General features: G+C 37.7%; 1 protein-coding gene across 1 annotated transcript; it reads right to left on the reverse strand.

Annotated features, from left to right (window-relative positions):
- Positions 1 to 22,050: 22,050 nt before the first annotated feature.
- LOC110873182 (histone H2B) lies at positions 22,051 to 22,660 on the reverse strand. The gene has a single exon (XM_022122110.2). It carries the CDS (start codon positions 22,583 to 22,585, stop codon positions 22,160 to 22,162), a length of 426 nt encoding a protein of 141 aa, XP_021977802.1. The 5' UTR covers positions 22,586 to 22,660; the 3' UTR covers positions 22,051 to 22,159.
- Between the last annotated feature and the right edge of the window lie 643 nt (positions 22,661 to 23,303).

Here is a 23,303-nt window from a genome sequence, read left to right on the forward strand (position 1 = left end):
CAGTCTAAGGCTACTCAACCTAAGGCTACACAACCTAAAATTCAACAATCTAAGGTTGGGCAACCTAAGGTTCAAAGGGTGCAAAACAAAAGAGCTCCAGCTAAGAAAAGAGAACAGAAAGTGAACTTTGTTGGATCAAAGGGTACGGACAAACTTGAAACATTTCAAAATAAATCTAACATTGATTTTGTAAAACAAGTTAGAATTTTAAAACGAAATGATCAGAACAATTATACCCAACACACAAATGGATGTGACTTAGGTCCAAGCACATCTAGATCACAAAGTTCAGTGTCTGGTTCTCCGTCTGGTCATCAACATGTTTCTCCGAGGCTTGTAGAGCGGAGAATGTGTTTTGAATGTGGTACAATTGGACATATAATTCGAAATTGTCCATATCTTCATAAGTTGAAAGCAAAGGTTGATGATCCCCATGAACAACATCATGCCGCCCAAGAGAATAGAAAAGGCAAACAGGGCGAAAACAAGAAAAAGGTTCGGAAGATAAACCTCGTGAAATCAAGAGGGACTGATAAAATTGATACTTCCAAAAACAAATCCAATAAGGATTTTGTTAAACAAAGTAAAATTTTGAAAAGAAACAGTCAAAACAACTATACACAACACACAAACGGTTGTGATATAGGACCAAGTACCTCAAGATCACGAAGTTTATCATCCAGCTATTGCAGTTGTGATACTCCAAGGTTTGTTGAGCGGAGATCATGCTTTGAATGCTGTGAGTATGGACACATCATTAAGAATTGTCCATATCTCACCAAGAGAAAGTCAAAAATTGATGCCCCCCATGGTAACAATTACCATAAAAGATCTGTTTCACCAAAACAGGACCCTCGTCTTGTTAAACAACGAGAAAAGAAACAGAAAAAGAAACAAAGAAAAGAAGTTGAAAAAGTTTTAAAACCGGAGGTCATCCAAACAAAATCTGTTAAATCAGATGTTAAACATGAAAAACAGAAACAAATTTGGATACCAAAACCGGTAATTGTTTCAGGGGGAGCTACATCAATTCCGAATCATCGGGAAATGGATGTTACAATTCTCGATGATGACGGACGACCCAAGTCTGTGAAGGCTTGGGTCCCCCTCTCCAACTAATCTCTGAATGAGTGTGCAGGATGTTCCAGGAGGAACTATTGATAGTTTTAGGATTGTTGATAGTGGAGCGTCCATGCACAAGATTGGCGACATATTACTCCGAAATATTGTTATATCTAGGAGAATGTTGTTGTCATTGATGGAGAGAGAGAGGAAAGAAAAAGAGATGTTGGTGAAAGAATGTGGTTGTATGAAGTTGCAGAATTCGACCAAATGAAGAACATGCCAAAAGTTGGTTGTTATGGTTTTTGTTCGGGTCCTCAGGAAAGAATACAATGAAATGTGTGCAGAAGTCTTGGCATGGATTGAACATCCGCACACCGCTTCTGAAAGAGGAAGACAGAGACCTTCGCTGGTGCAATGTTGAAGACCAGCCGGACCGGGAGGTTTATGATCTTGTTGCTGTCAAGAGATTTCTCAGTAGCTACAAAATTGACTTTGAAGTCCACACCGGGTGGATATCCAGTTAGAGAGAGTGCTCAGATTCCTTGCAATGCACGAAGCAGTTGCAGGATACGGTTTTTAAATTTCTAATCTCTCCTATACCTGTTGATTTTTAAGCTGCTATATGAATTATATCGTCTCGTACAGCACTCTTTGGCCTGACACGTTGATCTCGAATATCACCTCACACGTGATTGTTTCTTTATGAAACCCGTCAATGTTGCTATGGTTCGCACCGCTTACCGACGTGCCAACTGATTTTTCCAAAATTCGATAAATCATTTCTGATAAAATCTTAATTTTGGCAAACGGCATTAAGGTCAAGCAAGAGTAAAACCAACATCGGAAAATCATTTTTGTAAATATCTTTGTGTTTTAAATTTCTCTTAGTTTATTGATTTTAGGGGGAGTAAATCCAAAAATATGAAAATCCAAAAACATCGAAAAATTTCAAAAACACAAAAACAATAGAAAATCAAAAATGAGTTTCCTGGCGAGCAAAAGAGAAAGTGATAGTACATCAGTGGTCTATCCAAGCCTCTTTAAAACCTAAATGAAAAACGATAAGCAGCTCTATATAAGATGTATCGGTAGGCTCACAATCATTTTAAAGTGTGCAGGGTGATATAAATCTTAAACCGACTGAAGACCAGGTAGGAACCACTCATTGGCATATGGTCTTAGTACCGAAATTTCGTTTGATAGATTGCCGAGGTTCTGAGATATTCGGTCTTTATGCTGCTTATCATCTTGGTATCATGGTTGCTTCTATAAATAGACTAAGTCTAAGATCTTCCATGATACTATACATACGTGTACATAATACACATTGCATTCGACCTCAATAAGTGATAAACAATCACATGTCCAAAACAAATAAGTGATAAAATATCACATTTATCCGGGAGTCAAGTTCGTCTCTCTGCTGTACGGAAGTACTGACCTGTTCACGGACTTGCTCCTGTGCCCTCATGCATTGAAACTCAAGTTCCTCATCAATAAGTGATTCTATCACATAGGGCTTGTTTTCAAATCAAAATAAGTGAGAATCTCACATCATATACGGTCAAACAGATGATAATCGGTATACTCACCGGTAAGATGAACTCTCGTGCATACCTTGATACGGGAATGTGTCGTGATGTGGATGAACACCGGTCGGTAAGTATAAATCATACATTAACGTATCCTCTAAACATGATTACATATGATAAGTTGAGCTTAAGTGGACAACAATACCGATAATTGTTATAGGATGCTTATCTTAATGTTAACTAACTGAACAACAAGAGTGTTTTGGCATGACCGTACACTGATATGATTCTCTTACCCTCGAAACTCGCAAAAAGAATGTATGTATATATTTATTTACTGCTTTCAGTATTTACATTTAGAAAAGTCAAAAATACCAAAAAGATTTTAGGTGTGTTTTAATTTAAACTTTATAAAAGCCAAAAAAATATTTTACTTCTATTTTATTTTCGATCGTACGATGTTGGAACTCGAGTCTTCGTTGCCTGAAACCTGAACGAAAACCGAAATGACTAAATCTTCATAAACGGTCGAAATTTGCATGTTTTGAAAGTTGAAATCTGAAATTGATAAATTTGAAAAACTTTCAAACTGTCGGACGGTGTTTGATTGTGACATGGTCATCCGTGTGTCACTTGTTTATGATTAACTATATTCCAAGCAGTTGTTCTCATTATGCGTTTAGATTTCTTGCATGTGCAGATTCTAAAGGCTAGGAGAACATGGTCGATGACAAGCTTCGGAATGAAGACACGACGTGAAGGCACTCAAATGATGAAGATGATCGAGTTGTCCGGACCTTCGTCAACACCACAAGGATCTCACTTCATAAAGATAAAGTATTTCACGAGCATAACTCAAGGGGGAGCTTATGTTAAGGGGGAGTTTGTTAACACACTTCCTACATGATACGGGTAGTTTGTTGATACACTCTCTGCTTTCAATACGTGAAGACTTTGAAGATCCTCCGACATTGAAGACTTGAAAGGACATCAGAGTTTTGAGAACTCGAAGACCAAAGACCATCGAAGTTCGAGATGAGTCTACAACTATGGAGAATAAAGACAAAGCTACAGCCAAGGGGGAGTTTGTTGATGCACTTGTGTCTGTACTTTGTCTGTATTCGGTCTATATGTAAACGATGTCCTTGTCAGTCCTGTAAGTTGACCAAGTCAACCGTCCTCCTGGTTTGACTTGGACCAACAGTTAGAAATATGTTTGTAAAGTGTCTGAGTCGAAAGGTGGGACATCGAAGGATAATGTATATCCTAAGATGAGCTCGAAAGATGTCCACGAAGGATATTGTTGAACCTCGAAGGATATACCATCCTTCGAGGTAAATATAGATCCTTCGAGGCAATTGTAATCGACAGATGATCTTTCGATCACTCTGTTTGATCCTTCGGTCAGACATGTTGTGCTGGGTATATAAATACCCATGTAGTGTGTTGTTTTAAAAAGGGACTTGAGAGACTTGTGAGATAGATGCACATAGTGAGTTGAGAGCATTCTATCAAAACACACATACACACACTAGAGAGTTTGCAAGTTAGATTTGTAAACATTGTGCTTGTAACTGGAACCTTCATTCGTATTAATACAGTGGTGTTAATCGGTGAACCCTTGTGTGTTTGTGTTTATGCTTGTCTCAATCCGGTTTGCTTGCTAGCTTGGATTCCGCACTCGCTAGTGGGTTTGTATAACAAGGTTTAGGTTCGTCATCCTCCGGAAAGGGACCTACAAGAAGCTTTCGGGCCGCTTAACACACGAGATGGGCTTGTGGGCCTCGGGCCCAAAGCCCAAAGTTCACTTAACCAACACTAAACCTAAGTATATAAAGAAAACTAACCCTAATCTCATTTCATTCACCAGCCGCTTAACTCCTTTTTCCTCTCAATTTGTCTGTACCTTATCCATTACAAACCCACACTAAATCATCTCCTCCTTCTCGATTTGTTCTTACAGACGCAAGGAAACCCTTATCTTTTCTTTCCCTCTCATTTCTCAAATACACATAGAAACCCTTATCTTCAAATACACACCCACCTATGAACAAGCACAGAGTCCATCTCCTCTAATATCTACCCACTAACAGCCTTTTTCCCTCTCTATTCTACTGTAAACATCAACCCAGCTGCTCTACATGCCTCCTCTCCCTCTCTATGAAGGTCGGCCGAGCACCACAGGTGGTGGCGGCGTCAGGCGACTACAGAAGCGACGGGAGACACCACAGGCGGCGGTGGTTTCTACCGGTGCCGGTTCTCCGACCAGACACATACCCTCCTCCCTCTCGTTCTCTAACCGGAAACCGGAGTGAATCCCGGCGAGTCGCACACCCAACCATCCACTCGGTTCTCTATCTCCCTTGAGCTCTTGTCTCCGGCGACTGGTTACGACGGCACCGCTGTGTGAGGAGCCGACGATGGTGGTGAACAGATTCGTGTTGGGGTTTTAGCAGGGCAAATGAGTTTGGTTAGTTCAAACTCAGGTTCGGGCGTTTAAGATCCAGTTTGGTTCGATTTAGTCTCGGCTCTCCGCTTATTCACGGTCAGAATGTTCGGGTCTCGGTTCAGCTTTGGGTCTCAGCTCGGTTCAGTTTTGGGACTTGACTCGGTTCAGTGTTTTAGTTCAGGTTTAGCTTGGGTCAATGGTCAGAACTGGTCAAATGGCTCAGGTCAACGTCATACTTGTTCGGGTCATATTCAGTTCAGCCGATTCGGGTTCAAGCCTGGTCCGTTTTGGAGTCGGTTAACCTTGGTCAAGGCAGTCAAACGGTCAAACCTTCGGTCAAACCAGTCAACTGGTCAACACGGGTTACTCGCGAGACTTGGTATAACATTTACGACACAATTATTCTTTTTAGTATTTTGTTTATAAATATTTATACTAAACAAGCTCGAACCCTTTCACATGACGTTTAAATCTATTTTAGCATTTGACGTGAATTTTATATATATTGTTGTTTACTTATTGAGCTTTAACAAATATATCGACAACTTGTTTTGTCGGGATCGTCCAAAATAGAGGAAACTCTGCCCGTTTTTCGTAAAAAATCCGTGAAACGGTAACGCGTTTAATTATAAAACCAAGTGTATCGGATTCAAATAACTTTTATAACAATAATTATAAATGTATATTTATTTTTGACAATACTTCTATAATATTTTCGATAGACTTAATTTAGAATTTTTTTTACATAAACTATATAAAATACATGTGCATACATATATATATTTATATCAACTGGTTATACTTTATATTCCACTTCAAATCCTCCGTCATAATCCCTTTTACTCATGCACCATCGTTTGCCCTATAGCGTGACCTCGGTGTTCCGTCCTCCTATCTTATCAACTCGTCATACTTGGACAATCGAAAGACTTAGCAATTATGTGAGTATACTCGTATTCCCCTCTTTTACTTTTACCACTTTTGGGGTGTAACATGTTACTTATTAAAAAACTTACACATGAACATTTTGCTTAAACACACAAACATTCCTATAACGTGCTTGTATACGTGATTGCTTGATACTTTAAAGTTGGGTGATACTTATGTGTTAAACTTATCATTAACTTCGTACAAGCCTAACCGTGACATATGTAGCGCTATAGGATTAACGACTCGCCCGTAAACTTGTGGTTATGTCATGAGCATCTTCCGTTTCATTATTGGTTTGATATGTTAGACATATGCCAAATTTATTGTTTATCTTGAATCGCATGCTTGCTATGAGGAATTGTTTAAAACTTATCTTTTGTTATGTACGTATCAAACTTGTATACTCGCCTTTGCTTTTGCATTGAATTGTATTTTAAACATGTTACAGGCTGATGATGACGATGCTATGAAAAGAAGTAGCGTTGATGCCTAGATACACATATAGACGTTTAGGTTTAATATGTTGTACCAATTTTGCTTATGTTGTTATGTACTTCTTTGAACTTGTTGTATTTGAATTTCTTGTAATGTTGACAATTTACTTTATGAAATGAAATCGGTTTATTAAATATTGACACAAATAGCGTTATGATGTCTCTAGCAATCTTCACACTTCGTCTCATCCCGATGTTTCCGCCATTGGTTGGGGTGTGACAGATTGGTATCAGAGCCATAACTATAGGGAATTAGGAAAAGTAGGAATGCTTTTACCTAGTCTATAGTTTTAGAGCCTTATTCTTATGTTTTGTTTAAAACTACATGCATGCCACTTTATGTGTTTCTTATACGTTCTCTTGAGCCTTTAAACATATATGTCATTTATCCTTATGTAACATACTTGACATGCTATTCTTATGTGTTAATACATGTTTTATTATCTGTTAATATTTGTTTTAATATGTCATTCTTTATGTGCTATTCTTGACATGTTTATACTTGTTTGTGTGATCTTCAACATACGCTTTTCTCATATATTTTACTCGACTATTCTAAATTCACAACTCACTCATAATACACAAATGAGACGACTTCACCAAAATAAGCGTGAAACCCACAATTTGGTGAATGAGTCTCAATCCTTGTACTTATCTTTTTCTTACACGAAATTCACCACCAAGTTAGGAGTGAAATCCACATCTAAATGGTAAATTTCCAATTCAAACTCTAGTGGACCCTCATCAAAGTGTTGAAATTAAATTTTGACCCGACGAGTACCAACCACACTTAGGATACTAAATCGCCAAGTTAGGGGTGAAACCCGCACCTTGTCGACTAGTTCCACTCCTTCATTTTCATAAATCCCGCCAAGTCTCGAAATTTCAATTGATTTGGGACATGTAGTAACCGGAAGGGTAAATACCGTTAACCGACTTGTCGACGAGAGTATTCCACCTATTAGGCCAAAGCATGCTCCTCAAATTCGAAAGACTTTTCGATCACTTTGGTTAGTCAAAGTTCCGTTTTGGAACCATCCAAATTTTAATCAAATATGTGTTTCTATTATTTATCTTATACGATGCAACCTTTCAAATTCAAAATTCACTTCCGATATTCTCTTTTCGCACACATAACATATTGAATCTTTTCCATACATTTATACATATGCATCAGTTCATGTAATTTAAAATCCATATTCCTTGTAATGACAAGTGGAGACATAACATCGAGATAAGAGTGATTTCCTTACCTTGACGATTGACTCCACTTCCCTTTTTTTTTTTCTTAAAAACGACCTCACCAACGAGTTAGGGGTGATTCCCTTACCTAGGTGATCGTTACCAAAACGCCTCTTCAAAATATCTTATTATGCAAACTCGGTCATATTTTGTACATAAATTGTTTATCATTATTCAAAATACCTACTTATATCGATTTCAAAATACATTGTTTTATCAAGCGTACTTTCTATCATACAATCTGTTTTTCACTCAACTCATATACACGGGATTCTAAATCATGTCTTAAAATGTTTTATTTCCCAAATTTCAATCATTACAAAATACGTTATGCATAACCAATGAGTACTTTATGTTCCTTTACATTTACAAACTATACTCTACCTTCCCAATCAACTCAATCTATTTTGATTCGATAAACTCAAACAACTATACATGCACGTCATTTCACGTGTTCTAGTTTATACCTCACGACTACTTCACATGTACTACTCAGTTTTATTTCTTTTATACTCAAACCTCTTGATCTTATACGTATTTAAATTCATACCATATATAAAATCATTAACTCATACACTAATAGTCGCAATTTATACATTTTACTTTGTACTCATATGTTACACTTATATTCAAATTTATATTCATATTCTTAGAATTATACTTACACTCACGTTTACACTAATATTCATATTCATGACAATACATTTATGCTTATACTCATGTTCATATCATACTCATACGTCATATGTTTATACATACATTCGCATGCGTATTCATAACTTACACTTATACTCATACTTATCTTTCATACATACTCATGATTCATACATTCATGCCCGTACGCGAGCGGAATCCAAGGGATTCGCTTACGTGGGTCCTATACATACTTAAGCATGGACTTGCTTATATACTGTATTCTTATACGTACACATTCTTATTTTTTTAGATTATGTATACCCTGATTCATACACAACTAGTACAAGCTATGCGGATTATGCGACAATCAATATAATCGCGGGTGCACACGGGATTATAGTGATTGGCTCCGAGAACCATAGGGTGTACTACTGTGTATGGTAAGACACGGAACGTAAAATGACACCGAATACGAAACGGGCGTAATGTGGTCAAAACATGGTGGATAAGCCGCTGGTACTTCCTATATATAAGTGTTTTCACCACATTACCAAACTCTCATAAAACGTGTCATGAGAAACTCAGTGTTTTGAAGACCTTTTATGTAACACCCCGTGTTTTAGAATGTCAAAGTCAAAGTCAAAGTCCAAGTCAACTTTGACTTTCTTTGACTATAGATAGTCTATTTTATGTTTTAGTTGTATTATGTGGAGTAAGTGTTGTAATCAGCAAGAATCGAAGTAATCGAATGTATTTAAACGCGAATCGATCTACGACTGTGAATAATAGGAAATAACAATGCGATAAAGATAACTAATCAGTAATCAAACCGATCTATCAATCAACGAACTCGAGATTCGAATTATGCGAATTGTGGTATTGTTATACGTGTGTGTGTCCTTATGTGTTACTTGTGCGTGTTTACTTTATGTTTGGTGTGGTATTCAAGCAAACCAATCGAAAATCGAATCGAAGCTCGAAAAGCAATCAAATTTAATCGAAAACGACATCGAAACGTGACTTATAGAAGATTGTATGTTAGATATAGTGGTTGGGATTAAAAGTAATTTGACTAGGAACTCTATCGTATTCGTATCATCGTCCATCGAAATCGAAACGTCGAAAATCGTCGCAAAATACTCGAAGTGTGTGGCGGATCGAACAGGAAGCATCCTGATCGGACAGGCCAGCCGATCGGCTAGCATCTTGCCAGCCGATCGAGCAGCCCACTCGATCGGAACTCCCAGCCGATCGGCTGCCACTTTCCTCTTTTGGAAGCCTATAAATAGGGCTGTCATTGTCATACTTTCCATTTTTGGAAAGCTCTGACCGAACCAGCTATCTTCTTCACCTTTTTCTCAGATTTCTCTCAATCCGGGTAAGTTTTCACTCTAATTCTTGTACGTTCTTGATCATTACTTGATTCTACACCTTTCTATCTTTCAAAACTTGGATTCTAACCGTGAAATCACCAAGATCTAAGTGTTCTTGGGTGATGTCATCATGGTGTTCTTGAAGAACATCATGTTTTGGCCTCATTCCACTATGATTAGCTTAGATCTAACCGATTTCCACATAAACAAATTAAGATCTATCAAAGATCTAAACATCCACAAGTTGTGAAGAATTGAAAGAAGGAATTCCAACTTTCTTTCAACTCTTTTACACTCAATGCCTTCAAATCAATAGAAACGGAACTTGAACCGGCTAACTAATCATTCAAATAGTTAAAAGGTTCAAGATTCGAGTTCTATGAACAAGGTTCACCGATTTCGGGTCAAACTCTAAACCGACATTCCGAACCGTTCACCGGCCGGACTTGGGTGATTCCTGTTCGAGCCAAGGAAACAAGTAGGAACGGAGGTTATCATAGTTCAACACGTTGTCAAGATACCTTGAAAGAATGACAAATAAACAAACAGCCAAGTGTTAGACGAAAGGCCGACCAGGTCAGGAATGCTGGCCGAACGGCTAGGCTGTTCGGACAGCCCAGCCGATCGGACATGCCAGCCGATCGACCGGGCCAGCCGATCGGCTAGCACATGGTCCCACACTTTCAAAATTTCATGAGGTATAGTATTGACGAAGTAGTGTTCGATCGAACATGGCACTCGATTGGTGAACATTACTGTTCGGATCATGAGATACTATGCTTCAATACTTAATCATTTTCACAACTCGTTCGTAGTAGAGAATGCCAGCTGATCGAACAGGCTGTTCGATCGAGTGACATTCAGTTGGGGACTAACCATGAAGCTCCTAGCCGATCGAGTGAGCTAGCCGATCGAGTGAGCTAGCCGATCGAACGAACCGTTCGATCGATCGACTTGAAAGGTAGGAACACTTCAGTGTTCTCAAATACTGCAACAAAAACTTCAAAAGTTCAAATCCTCTAACACAAACACACCAGAGGAAGAAACAATCCACTCGAATGGTCCAGCCGATCGAGCCTACCGGCCGATCGAATGGGACTGTCCAATCGGATATACCAGCCGATCGAACGGGCCGTTCGATCGAACCTGCCGTTCGATCGACCAGCCCATTCGATCCATCCATACTTGTTTACCTTTCCGCGTTACTTATTGTTGTGCTATCGAACTATTCAGGCTAATCTTACTCTCAGCGCTCCCTTCAATCCACAATCAATCACTGTGAGTATACTCGAACCCTTTTTGCTTTAGCACTTTTGGGTGTTACATACGTTACTTATCAAAATCACAATCGAACACACTATTCAAACTATTTGAACGCTAACCGATTGCATGTATTACGTGATTAAATGTATGCTTGTTATTATGTTTACACGTGGAAAGCTGTCTACCTGCCTTAGCAACATAGTACTATAGTTTAGACTCAGCACCCGTTTACCCGAGGGTTGTTAAGGACAATCAACTTGCATGATTTACGGTGGTGATCATGTATTGCGAACTGTCTCGGACAGTCAACCCGCAGTCACTGGTATTGATAGGTCCATGTCGATAATTTACATGCATCATTGCTATCTGTGTACGTGCTGGTTATGCGTAAACTATTCGAACTCTACATGCTATTATCAAACTTGTATGCTCACCTTTACATTATATGTATTGACTTTATTTTAACGTATGTGACAGGTGCTTAAGTTGCTAGGATGCTTAGGCGCTTGGTGATGAAATCAAGGCTAGGGAGTCTAGGAACAATAAACATTTGTCTGTAATAATTGAATCTGAGTTGTCGGAACGGAATTACTTGCCTAGCTGTTTTCTATGATAGCTTGTTATTTATTTGGGACACGGTATGGGACGTGTCATTTAAACTGAATTTATATAATAGTTGTTGTGGAAACTTCTGGACAATCTGTTTCGCTCAGTGCCGCGCCCCGATGATTCCGCCATCGGTTGGGGTGTGACATTTTAGACCTAATTCAAACTTTAAGCAACTCACGAACGCATTATATCCGATTATCCACGACGAGACTTCATTTTTAGCACGCTACTTTCGTTTATCCGTTACTTATGCTACTCTTATACTCATAATCGTTTATTAGATCAATCGTTCACCCTTATACCTCGATTATTCTCCGTTGTCTCAAACTCCAAAGCCTCAGTTTTAAACAATCCCCTTCTGTTTGCCAAAACCCGTTCAAGTCTTCCTTCTAAACAAATTTCGGGACGAAATTTCCTAAAGGAGGGGAGACTGTAATGCCCCGTATTTTCGAATTTCCATGTTTCTAGAGAATACATGTCCGTCTCTCTATTTTTGGAATCATACTTGATATCGGACCGAAAAACAAGTTAAAAACGACAATTGAGTCAATTTACGCGCTGTTTACGCAACCAACCAACGAACGTGTCCAACATTGAGAACCGACACTATCTTACGTTTTTTTTATTTTTATTTTTATTTATTTTAAAACACTAATTTACGACACTTTTTGGAGTTCAGGTTTTGAGAACGAGTTCGTAGAAGCTTTCGGGCCGCTTAACACACGAGATGGGCTTGTGGGCCTCGGGCCCAAGCCCAAAGTTCACTTAACCAACACTAAACCTAAGTATATAAAGAAAACTAACCCTAATCTCATTTCATTCACCAGCCGCTTAACTCCTTTTTCCTCTCAATTTGTCTGTACCTTATCCATTACAAACCCACACTAAATCATCTCCTCCTTCTCGATTTGTTCTTACAGACTCAAGGAAACCCTTATCTTTTCTTTCCCTCTCATTTTTCAAATACACATAGAAACCCTTATCTTCAAATACACACTCACCTATGAACAAGCACAGAGTCCATCTCCTCTAATATCTACCCACTAACAGCCTTTTTCCCTCTCTATTCTACTGCAAACATCAACCCATCTGCTCTACATGCCTCCTCTCCCTCTCTATGAAGGTCGGCCGACCACCACAGGTGGTGGAGGCGTCAGGCGACTACAGCAGCGACGGGAGACACCGCAGGCGGCGGTGGTTTCTCCCTGTGCCGGTTCTCCGACCAGACACATACCCTCCCCCCTCTCGTTCTCTAACCGGAAACCTGAGTGAATCCCGGCGAGTCGCACACCCAACCATCCACTCGGTTCTCTATCTCCTCGAGCTCTTGTCTCCGGCGACTGGTTACGACGGCACCGCTGTGTGAGGAGCCGACGATGGTGGTGAACAGATTCGTGTTGGGGTTTTAGCAGGGCAAATGAGTTTGGTTAGTTCAAACTCAGGTTCGGGCGTTTAAGATCCAGTTTGGTTCGATTTAGTCTCGGCTCTCCACTTATTCACGGTCAGAATGTTCGGGTCTCGGTTCAGGTTTGGGTCTCAGCTCGGTTCAGTTTTGGGACTCGACTCGGTTCAGTGTTTTAGTTCAGGTTTAGCTTGGGTCAATGGTCAGAACTGGTCAAATGGCTCGGGTCAACGTCATACTTGTTCGGGTCATATTCAGTTCAGCCGATTCGGGTTCAAGCCTGGTCCGTTTTGGAGTCGGTCAACCTTGGTCAAGGCAGTCAAACGGTCAAACCTTCGGTCAAACCAGTCAACTGGTCAACACGGGTTACTCGCGAGACTTGGTATAACATTTACGACACAATTATTCTTTTTAGTATTTTGTTTATAAATATTTATACTAAACAAGCTCGAACCCTTTCACATGACGTTTAAATCTATTTTAGCATTTGACGTGAATTTTATATATATTGTTGTTTACTTATTGAGCTTTAACAAATATATCGACAACTTGTTTTGTCGGGATCGTCCAAAATAGAGGAAACTCTGCCCGTTTTTCGTAAAAAATCCGTGAAACGGTAACGCGTTTAATTATAAAACCAAGTCTATCGGATTCAAATAACTTTTATAACAATAATTATAAATGTATATTTATTTTTGACAATACTTCTATAATATTTTCGATAGACTTAATTTAGAATTTTTTTTACATAAACTATATAAAATACCTGTGCATACATATATATATTTATATCAACTGGTTATACTTTATATTCCACTTCAAATCCTCCGTCATAATCCCGTTTACTCATGCACCATCGTTTGCCCTATAGCGTGCCCTCGGTGTTCCGTCCTCCTATCTTATCAACTCGTCATACTTGGACAATCGGAAGACTTAGCAATTATGTGAGTATACTCGTATTCGCCTCTTTTACTTTTACCACTTTTGGGGTGTAACATGTTACTTATTAAAAACTTACACATGAACATTTTGCTTAAACACACAAACATTCCTATAACGTGCTTGTATACGTGATTGTTTGATACTTTAAACTTGGGTGATACTTATGTGTTAAACTTATCATTAACTTCGTACAAGCCTAACCGTGACATTTGTAGCGCTATAGGATTAACGACCCGCCCGTAAACTTGTGGTTATGTCATGAGCATCTTCCGTTTCATTATTGGTTTGATATGTTAGACACATGCCAAATTTATTGTTTATCTTGAATCGCATGCTTGCTATGAGGAATTGTTTAAAACTTATCTTTTGTTATGTACGTATCAAACTTGTATACTCGACTTTGCTTTTGCATTGAATTGTATTTTAAACATGTTACAGGCTGATGATGACGATGCTATGAAAAGAAGTAGCGTTGATGCCTAGATACACATATAGACGTTTAGGTTTAATATGTTGTACCAATTTTGCTTATGTTGTTATGTACTTCTTTGAACTTGTTGTATTTGAATTTCTTGTAATGTTGACAATTTACTTTATGAAATGAAATCGGTTTATTAAATATTGACACAAATAGCGTTAGGATGTCTCTAGCAATCTTCACACTTCGTCTCATCCCAATGTTTCCGCCATTGGTTGGGGTGTGACAAGATCCGTCGACCAGAATCCAGCTACCACACGGCGGAGTGGCGGCGGCGGCAGCCGACCACGGCGGCACATGCCGGCGGCGGTTTTCCGGCGAACCTTTCGGCGACCGTTTTCTGGCCAAAGGTACACTTTTTCTACTAATTTCGACGTTCCGAACACCATGGTGAGGTCCATTTTCTCTAATTCAGAGCGTTTTGTGCCATAGAGAAACTTTGAAGAGAATCTGGCCAAATTCTGTCAAGTTTGTTTTCAAGTTTTCTCTTCATGTATGTCAAAATCTTGCTTTGAAGGATTTTGGTATTGCTTATCCAAACTATGTCAAAATCTTGCTTTTAAGAACCTCTAACTTATTTATAGTTAACTTCAACATGTACGTCATACCATATTATATGGTAAATCGTACCGAAGCGATCCGAAATGAGCCTACCCCCGCTCGTACCGAATTTTAGAGACCTAGCGAATTGCGAACGTGTTTCACGTTCCCGTACCGAAGCGTACCACGAATGTAACACCTCATAAACTCGTGTCCAATTATGTATCGACACGTGTCCCTAATCCTAATTAAGTCAAACGTTAACTAGGAGGGACTGTTATTGCCAAACAAAGAAAACTTTGAATGTGCAAGGACTAAAAGTGTCAACATGCTTAAACTAAGCCTCTGAATGACCTTACATGGTATTCGTATTCTCTTATAGAGCCACTTGTTGGACGTACGAAACCGTTTGTGATTTAATTCAAGAAGTTGTGATATTGAAGGGTTAAAAGCGTCAACATATTAATTCATACCTCTGAGTGACCTTTTAACGAACCCGGAACATTTGATGCTCGGTTATATCCCGGGTATACCTAATATCTTGTATGTTATTGATAAGGATGCAAAAATATCATTCGTTGCGCAATTTGGGTCGTTTTCGCATTCGTTAAGGCGTTTGTCGCAATTAAGCGAAAAACACGACCGTACAGCCGAACGAACCAGCATCCACGACATTTTCGGGCATAAACCAAGTTATTTTTGCCTTAACGCCTTTACGCAACCTAGAAAGTGGGTTAAAAGGGGTTAAAAGTGTCAAAACACAACAAATTAAGTACAGGGACCAAATCTGCCAAACTTTGAAACCTCTTTGGAGCCGTGGCGTCGCACGATGACAAAAGGGTTTCACCGTGGCGTACGGCGACGACATGGTTTTCACAGAATTCAACTTACAGCTGCAGGTTCTTCCTTGCAGCCCAAACAAACCACTTCTACTCACATAATTCGAAACTATGGACTCTCTAATGGTATTGAACATCTGGTAATACACTTGGAATGATCCTAGAGAGCTCCTAAACACTTGTGTTGATCCTAGAGTGTCACCTTCAAGTATAAATAAGTGCAATGGGTGGCCTTGAATCCTTGCATCTCTCATTTTCCTCATTCTATCTCATTCTTGGAGACTCCTGGCATAAAAGGGGACTCCACCTCAGTTCAAAATTCAAGCTAGGACCCTTTTTAAGTGTCCTTAGCCACTAGTTTCTGTTTTATAGGCTTTTAAGCCAAAAGTCAAGCGTTATCGTAATAACGCTTTGACTTTTAGTTAGACCTTAAACGGTCAAGCCATTGTTCGCAACGAACATGGCTACATGATTGTAATTAGGTAGGTGTTAATCCCTCAAAAGGGAACCTCTTAAGAATCACGTTTGCTTGGTTAATTGACGAGTCAAAGTAATATTAATTTAAAAAGTCAACGGGTCAGTTTTTAAAATAATTACGATATGAGTTTAGAAATGTTCTAAAATATGTTTTATCACTTAAACAACTCGGTAATAATTATTAGAACATGTGTAAACATGTTCGGTTCGTCAATTCCCGTTTTAGGATCGGTTCGCAACCGAAAGTTGCGTAGTTTGACTTCTACGTTGACTTTTGGTTATAAACCGAATTAGACTAGTATGCTATTGATTTTAGGTTCCGTTATGATTGAAATATAATGTAGTATAATCCTATAAGGTTATATTACACGATCAGACTAGGAATCTGAGTTTTATGCAAGTTTCCGTATTTATGCCATACTTTGACCTTTATGCCCTTTTTAGCAAAAATAAGGTTTTAGACACAAATAAGCTTGCAATTGAATTTTGTACTGATATGTTAACATGTTTATTTGATGTTTATAATCTGTCATAAACTGAGTTTACGCATATAATCGTAAACTAGGCTTTTAAAAGGACTAAAATGCCCCTTTTAAGTCTAAAATGAGTTTTAAACATAATTTTGTTATAAAACTCAATTACCTACTGATGTGATATTATTATTAGGATTATTTGGGATACTAAGTCAGATTGTAAACTGAGTTTAACTTCAGTTTCGTAAATAATGCCGATAAATGACGATAATGCCCTTATGGCACATAAAATGCGTTTTAAGCTTAATATTCAAACCAAACCTTTTGTTTACTAACATGTTATGAAAAATAAAATATTTTAACTACTCAAAGCTGGTTATAACATCAGATTTCATAAATCTTCACATAAATTGTCATTTAACGACTTTAACGTCGTTTAGGCGCATAATATGGTTTTAAACCATATTTATGAACAAAGATTTGTTACCTACTGATTTTATAGATCATTTTAAATATTTTCACAGTAGGTATAAGTCATGAACTCAGAATCCCAAATAAATTCTCAAAGTATGTGTGAAATGACCAAAATGCCCCTATGGTGCATAGTTTGGTCTTAAAGTGTAAACCACACATATATTTGATATCCTACTGATATGATATCATAATTAAACCATTTCTACAGAATGTTTATGACCATAGCATCAGTTTATTCGCAAGCTCCTTTTATAAATTGTAAAATTACCAAAATGCCCTTATAAGGCATATTTGATTTTTAAAACCTTAACGGGCATACAAGTTGATATCCTACTGATATTATAACTTGTTTAAAGTGTATTGGCATATGGAACTTGTTCATGACTCATCCGGTTACCCGTTATCGCTTATACGCGTACGGTTAGACTTACGTTAGGGCCGACAATTTTACACGAACACACGACACGAACCTACACGAACTTAACAGGTATCGTGTATGGCCTTAACAGGTATCGTGTACCAAACAGGTAGACACGAGATTACCTGTTAATTTTCGTGTATAAACATGTTAAATACCTGTTTACCTGTTAATACCTGTTAATACACGATAAGAAATTAAATTAAATTAAATTAAATAAAACTCATCAGCCATGTGCGTGTGGGTTCCTTAATTCCTTTCTATTTTCATTCCACATTCAATTAAAAAAAAAATAAAACCCTAAACTCCCTCTGTAACTCTCAGATAGCACGTCGTGTTCGTGTTTTTATTCGTGTTAACAGGTATTAACAGGTAATTTTCGTGTATAACAGTCGAATAGTCATGTTAACAGGTATTAACAGGTAATTTTCGTGTATATCGTGTCGTGTTCGTGTATGGGATTTCGTGTGTCGTGTCTTATCGTGTCGTGTCTTATCGTGTACGGGTATACACGATATGCCAGCCCTAACTTACGTAACTAGTTTACATAAGTTTACCGAAAAGGGGTTTAACCTTATCGTTTTGATCTCAAAATCCAGAATGTATTATGTTTACCCATATCATACAAGTCCTAGTACTTGTTGGGTTTAAACTACATTCTATTCGGTATACGCTTAATTTAGCGAACCTATTCTTAAGTATCGGGTCATATCTAAAGGAACTACCTTTGGCCCGTATACATTCTAAGAGATAATAAATCTGTTCATTCCAGACTATAGTACCCCCCCCCCCTAGATAATCGGACTTGGGTCAATATATTTAGACTTGCGGCTTTTTACCAAATATAGTCTTGTTGATTGGAAGCTAGCAATAAGGTAAATACTCTTGACTTATTTTAGTGTAAACTTGGGATGGCAAATATGCCTCTTGGGACGGTTATCACACAAGTAAGTCGCCTATGATTGCGCAAAAGTGTAGGAATACGGTTTAATCCGTTTGCTTGATAATTACTGTAATTTGGTGGGTTATTGATACCATGTCCGGACAACCCAATGGGATAATCAAGTATATAATTTCGTAACAAGAATAATCCCAAGATATATTTGAAGGATCACCTACGGGTTATCTATATGTATAAAAACTCTTTTTAAAAAATTATTTTCCAAAGAGTCAGTTAATTGTATTTACCAGCTTTGGTTGACGTATTTTCAAAAGATTGAACAGCAGGTACCGAACCTTATTATAGTCTGGGATTACGGGTCGGCTAGAATGAAGGCTAAGGAATTTGCACTCCTGATGCTTAAGGCCTATGATGTCGAAACTCTGTTTATTTGGATCCTGCCTGTGGGCCTGTATCGAACGCTTGTAATATATTTATACATTCAAGCTTTATTTTAATATTTTTAATCCAATACTTCCGTTGCATATTATTTTATTGTGATAAGTTTTATCCAACTGTCACGATTGTACCCATCCGGGCCCATCGGAAATCGGGGTGTGACAACGAACCATGTGACTATGATCATGGTGATAACAAGAGAATGAACATCTTCTATTTGAACTTACAAACAAGATAATCAAGTACTTATTATACGGTATCCTGATGGCATAGAGAAAATACCACACCAAATCAAACAATGGAGGTAAAAATTAGAATGCCAATAGAATCAATTATATTCTAGGGTTCCCAATAGATACATTTCTACAATGTGACTACTGATGATTTGTAAGTAATGATCCCTTGGTCAAGTTTCTGATACGACTCACCTACCTGTAACTGACCTCATTGTAACAACCAACAAATCTTACAGCTCTTAATCAACTTATTTATTTCATAAAAAAAAATAAAGACTTCCTCACCAAACTTCCATTATAATGAACCTTAGTTATCACTATTTTCTATTTGAACCTTACGATCTAATGAGCTAATTAACTACCGGCGTCCGGCACACGAGTAATATCTTTTGGGGCAGTTCCAAGACGTGCAACTGCACTTTGAAGCAAAAACTTATCCTTGCATAGCATATTAGGAGCAAGGGCGGACCTAAAGTCAACCCAAGGTGGGCGGGCGCACCCCCGGGGAAAAAAAAGTTTAGTGCTAAATTCCGTCGAAAATCCCGTCCGCACCCCTTGGAATTTTTCGACCGCAACCTTGAAATTTTTCGTCCGCACCCCTTAGGTAAAAAGTGTTATCAATTTATATTTTAAACCCAAATACCCATACCTTTACCCACTTATAATTCCTAACTAGTTAGCCCACTAAGTCTTAGCCCATTAACCAAACCCAACAATATTTCAAACTATAATAAAATAATTAAAGCTCAAAACCTTTAGAAATTCTCTCCCGCTCTCTCTCTCTCTTGCGTCCCTGCACTGCCAACGAACAACATCACCCAGCGACAACAGTCCAGCAGCCAGCAACCACCGTAATCAGCCACCATACCACCGTCGTTTGACACCAAATCTAATCGGAATCCGAACACGGGTAAGTTTCTTTGTTATTTTGATGATTTTGGTTGATATTATAGAAGAAAAAAAGGTAATAAAGTTGTTAAATAGGTTTGAAATTTTATGTGTTTTGACGTTGTTTATGGTTGTTTAGATGATTTTTAGGGTGATTATGTTGTTTATATATTTTTAGGGTGATTATGTTGTTTATATATTTTTTAGGATGATTACAACTTACGTTATGATTTCTAGGGCTTGAATAGTTGAAAGCTAAAATTGAAACATTATGTTATGGAGCGATGAACTTATGTTATATAAAGAAAGAATTGCTTAAGAAATTAGTTTTAGATGATATTTTGGATAGATTTCAAAAAATGAAAACCCGTAGGGCGTCGACGTTTTAATTATGTTTGTAACAAGGTTTGACATATTTTTGATGATTATATAAATTTAGTTTGATGTTCATTTATTTTACATGACCCGACCCGACCTGATACTAACCGATTTTTTTACTTATATACCTAGGGGCCTAAAATTTTTAAAAATGTTCCGCACCCCTATGGAAAAATTCCTGGGTCCGCCACTGATTAGGAGGAGCCCGTTTTGAGCTTGTGTTGTAACTAAACATTACAAGATTTGAAACCTCAGAAGTATATTCTACATATCGCATTTATGTTAAAATCATGAACAACTTTGCAGGTATATATGGGAGACTTCATTCCCATTTGAATAGACATTTCTTTTTTTCTTCTGATTATCTTTTTTGACCGCTATCCCTTTTACTGCAACTGACAATCTGATTATGAATCTAAACTTATTTAGTATCACATAATCACATTCCAAAGTCCAAACAACCCTTCAGTAGGTTTTAGTTGCAGATTTGCAGGTAAAATGCTCTTCAAAGTAACACAACCTAATTTCTAAAGTTAGTGATAGAGAAGTAAGTAAGGCTATACGTTACAAAGAAATATCATAAATTATCAGCGCATTGGATATCAAAAATACTTAACGAACCATGAAAACGAGCCTGAAGTCCTTGTCAAGGGTAATATCATGCGCCATAAGTAAAAGATAGTTTACTTTGAGCTCGCATAAGTTTCTTCTGTGTTATATGCAACAAAATATACCTGAGATCTGTGCAGTTAATATCGGTGATATATCAGTTATCGGTCCCAATGTAAAATATCAGTGTCAAATATTGGTTAGAATATCGGTAACAATATTCTGCGATATATCACTGATATATCATTGAATTGTTAGTATTTAAGTGTCATGTATCAAATTAACATTAGGAAGATGGCAACCTATGTTAAAAATTCTACATTGTAAAGCAATAAAATCAAAATTCTTAAAAATGAAGCTGACAGTCAAAACGAAAGAAAATGATTCGTTCAAGCGAGTAATTAAAAAAAACATGGAATATTATTACCTTCGAAGATAAATTCCTCGGATCTGAGTTTAGTGCCGGTTAACTTCTGGTTCAAATTTAGCTTCTGGAGAATCATAACCGAAACTGATACTACCACCTGTTAAGTGTTACCAGACCACAAACACAAACTATCAAATCTCAAAATTGTTAACTAAATGCACAATATTAACATAGAAGTAGTATAATAAAAACTGAAATCGGAGTTGTAACAACTTACAACGGCAAGCAGGAGATTGCAGATTGGGCGGCAATGACCGATAAGAAAATAATGAATAGAGAACAAACAGATTAGACTATCCGTTGTGGCTAACTTGACAACCCGGATTTATCCTAACACATGGCACCGACCAGACGCCTACTCATTTAATCAAATTAATAAACACAGTGTACATCTGATGGAAAAAATAAATAATGTTCGAAATTAACAACTGATTTACAGCTGGCTTCAACATTAATCCGCTCTGTAAACTTGAGATCAAGAACAGCCAAACCAATTGAACAAATTGTGAAGAACAGAAACAAATTATATATCACTGGTAAAACAAAATTCGAACAAACATATTTCATTAACTTTGCATTGGACAAACAGATTCAAACAAATCTAGATTAAAACTATGAGTCATAAAACACCTAACATTTTGAAACCCTAAGAGCTTGTAAATTTCGTAACCGCCTTTGTGCCTTCAGAAACAGCGTGTTTGGCCAATTCACCAGGAAGAACAAGCCGCACAGCAGTCTGGATCTCCCGAGACGTGATGGTGGGCTTCTTGTTGTAACGTGCGAGTCTGGAACTCTCCTGAGCGAGTTTCTCGAAGATGTCGTTGATGAAACTGTTCATGATTCCCATGGCTTTGCTGGAGATTCCGATGTCAGGATGCACCTGCTTCAACACCTTGAAGATGTAGATCTTGTAAGTCTCCACGCTCTTCTTCGTTCTCTTCTTCTTCTTATCAGCGGCTGCAGATCCGGCTTCTTTCGGCAGTTTCTTTCCGGCCTTTGGCTTCTTCTCCGCCGGTGCTTTCTCTTCCGCTGGCTTCTTCTCGGCGGGCTTCTTCTCTGCCTTTGGCGCCATTAGGTTTTTTGAGGGAAATTGAAATTGTAGGGTTTGTAATTTGGGGGGATTGATTGATTGACTGTGTGTGATTGAAAGAGGTTAAGGGATCCGGTTATAAAGTAGACGTGAATGGGTTTTAATTGGATGATTGGGTTGTTACGCGGATCGGTGACGTGGCGTGAGAATGGATGGGTGGTGTTGTTCAGATTTGTTGTGAAGCGTGGATTGCATCTCTGATCTCCCATCAATCGAAACGGATATCAAATATATTTTTATTTAATTTTTTCGTAATTTGGCAATTATAAAAGTTTTAGAGTAAACCCCTATTGCAACTTTGTGGTATGGGGAAAAAAAATCATTATAAAAATACCGCTAAAAGCTTATCATTCTTTTACAAACCTAAGTTAGAATCCCGTATAATACACTGATTGAATAAATATAATTTTATATGTCAAATAATAAAAAATATATATATTTAAAAACCTCGTTTATTACACGGGTTGAATAAATGTAATTTTATATATCAAATAATAAAACAATATATCTTTAAAAATCCCGTTTATTACATGTGTTGAATAAATATAATTTTATATATTAAATAATAAAAAAATTATATCTTTAAGAACCCCGTGTATTGTATGAGTTGAGTAAATTTAATTTTATATATTAAATAATACAAAAAAAAATTACATTTTTAAGAACCTTATGTATTGTATGGGTTGAACACGTGTACTTT

Source organism: Helianthus annuus, chromosome 8 (assembly GCF_002127325.2).
Source record: "Helianthus annuus cultivar XRQ/B chromosome 8, HanXRQr2.0-SUNRISE, whole genome shotgun sequence".
Lineage (NCBI taxonomy): Eukaryota > Viridiplantae > Streptophyta > Magnoliopsida > Asterales > Asteraceae > Helianthus > Helianthus annuus.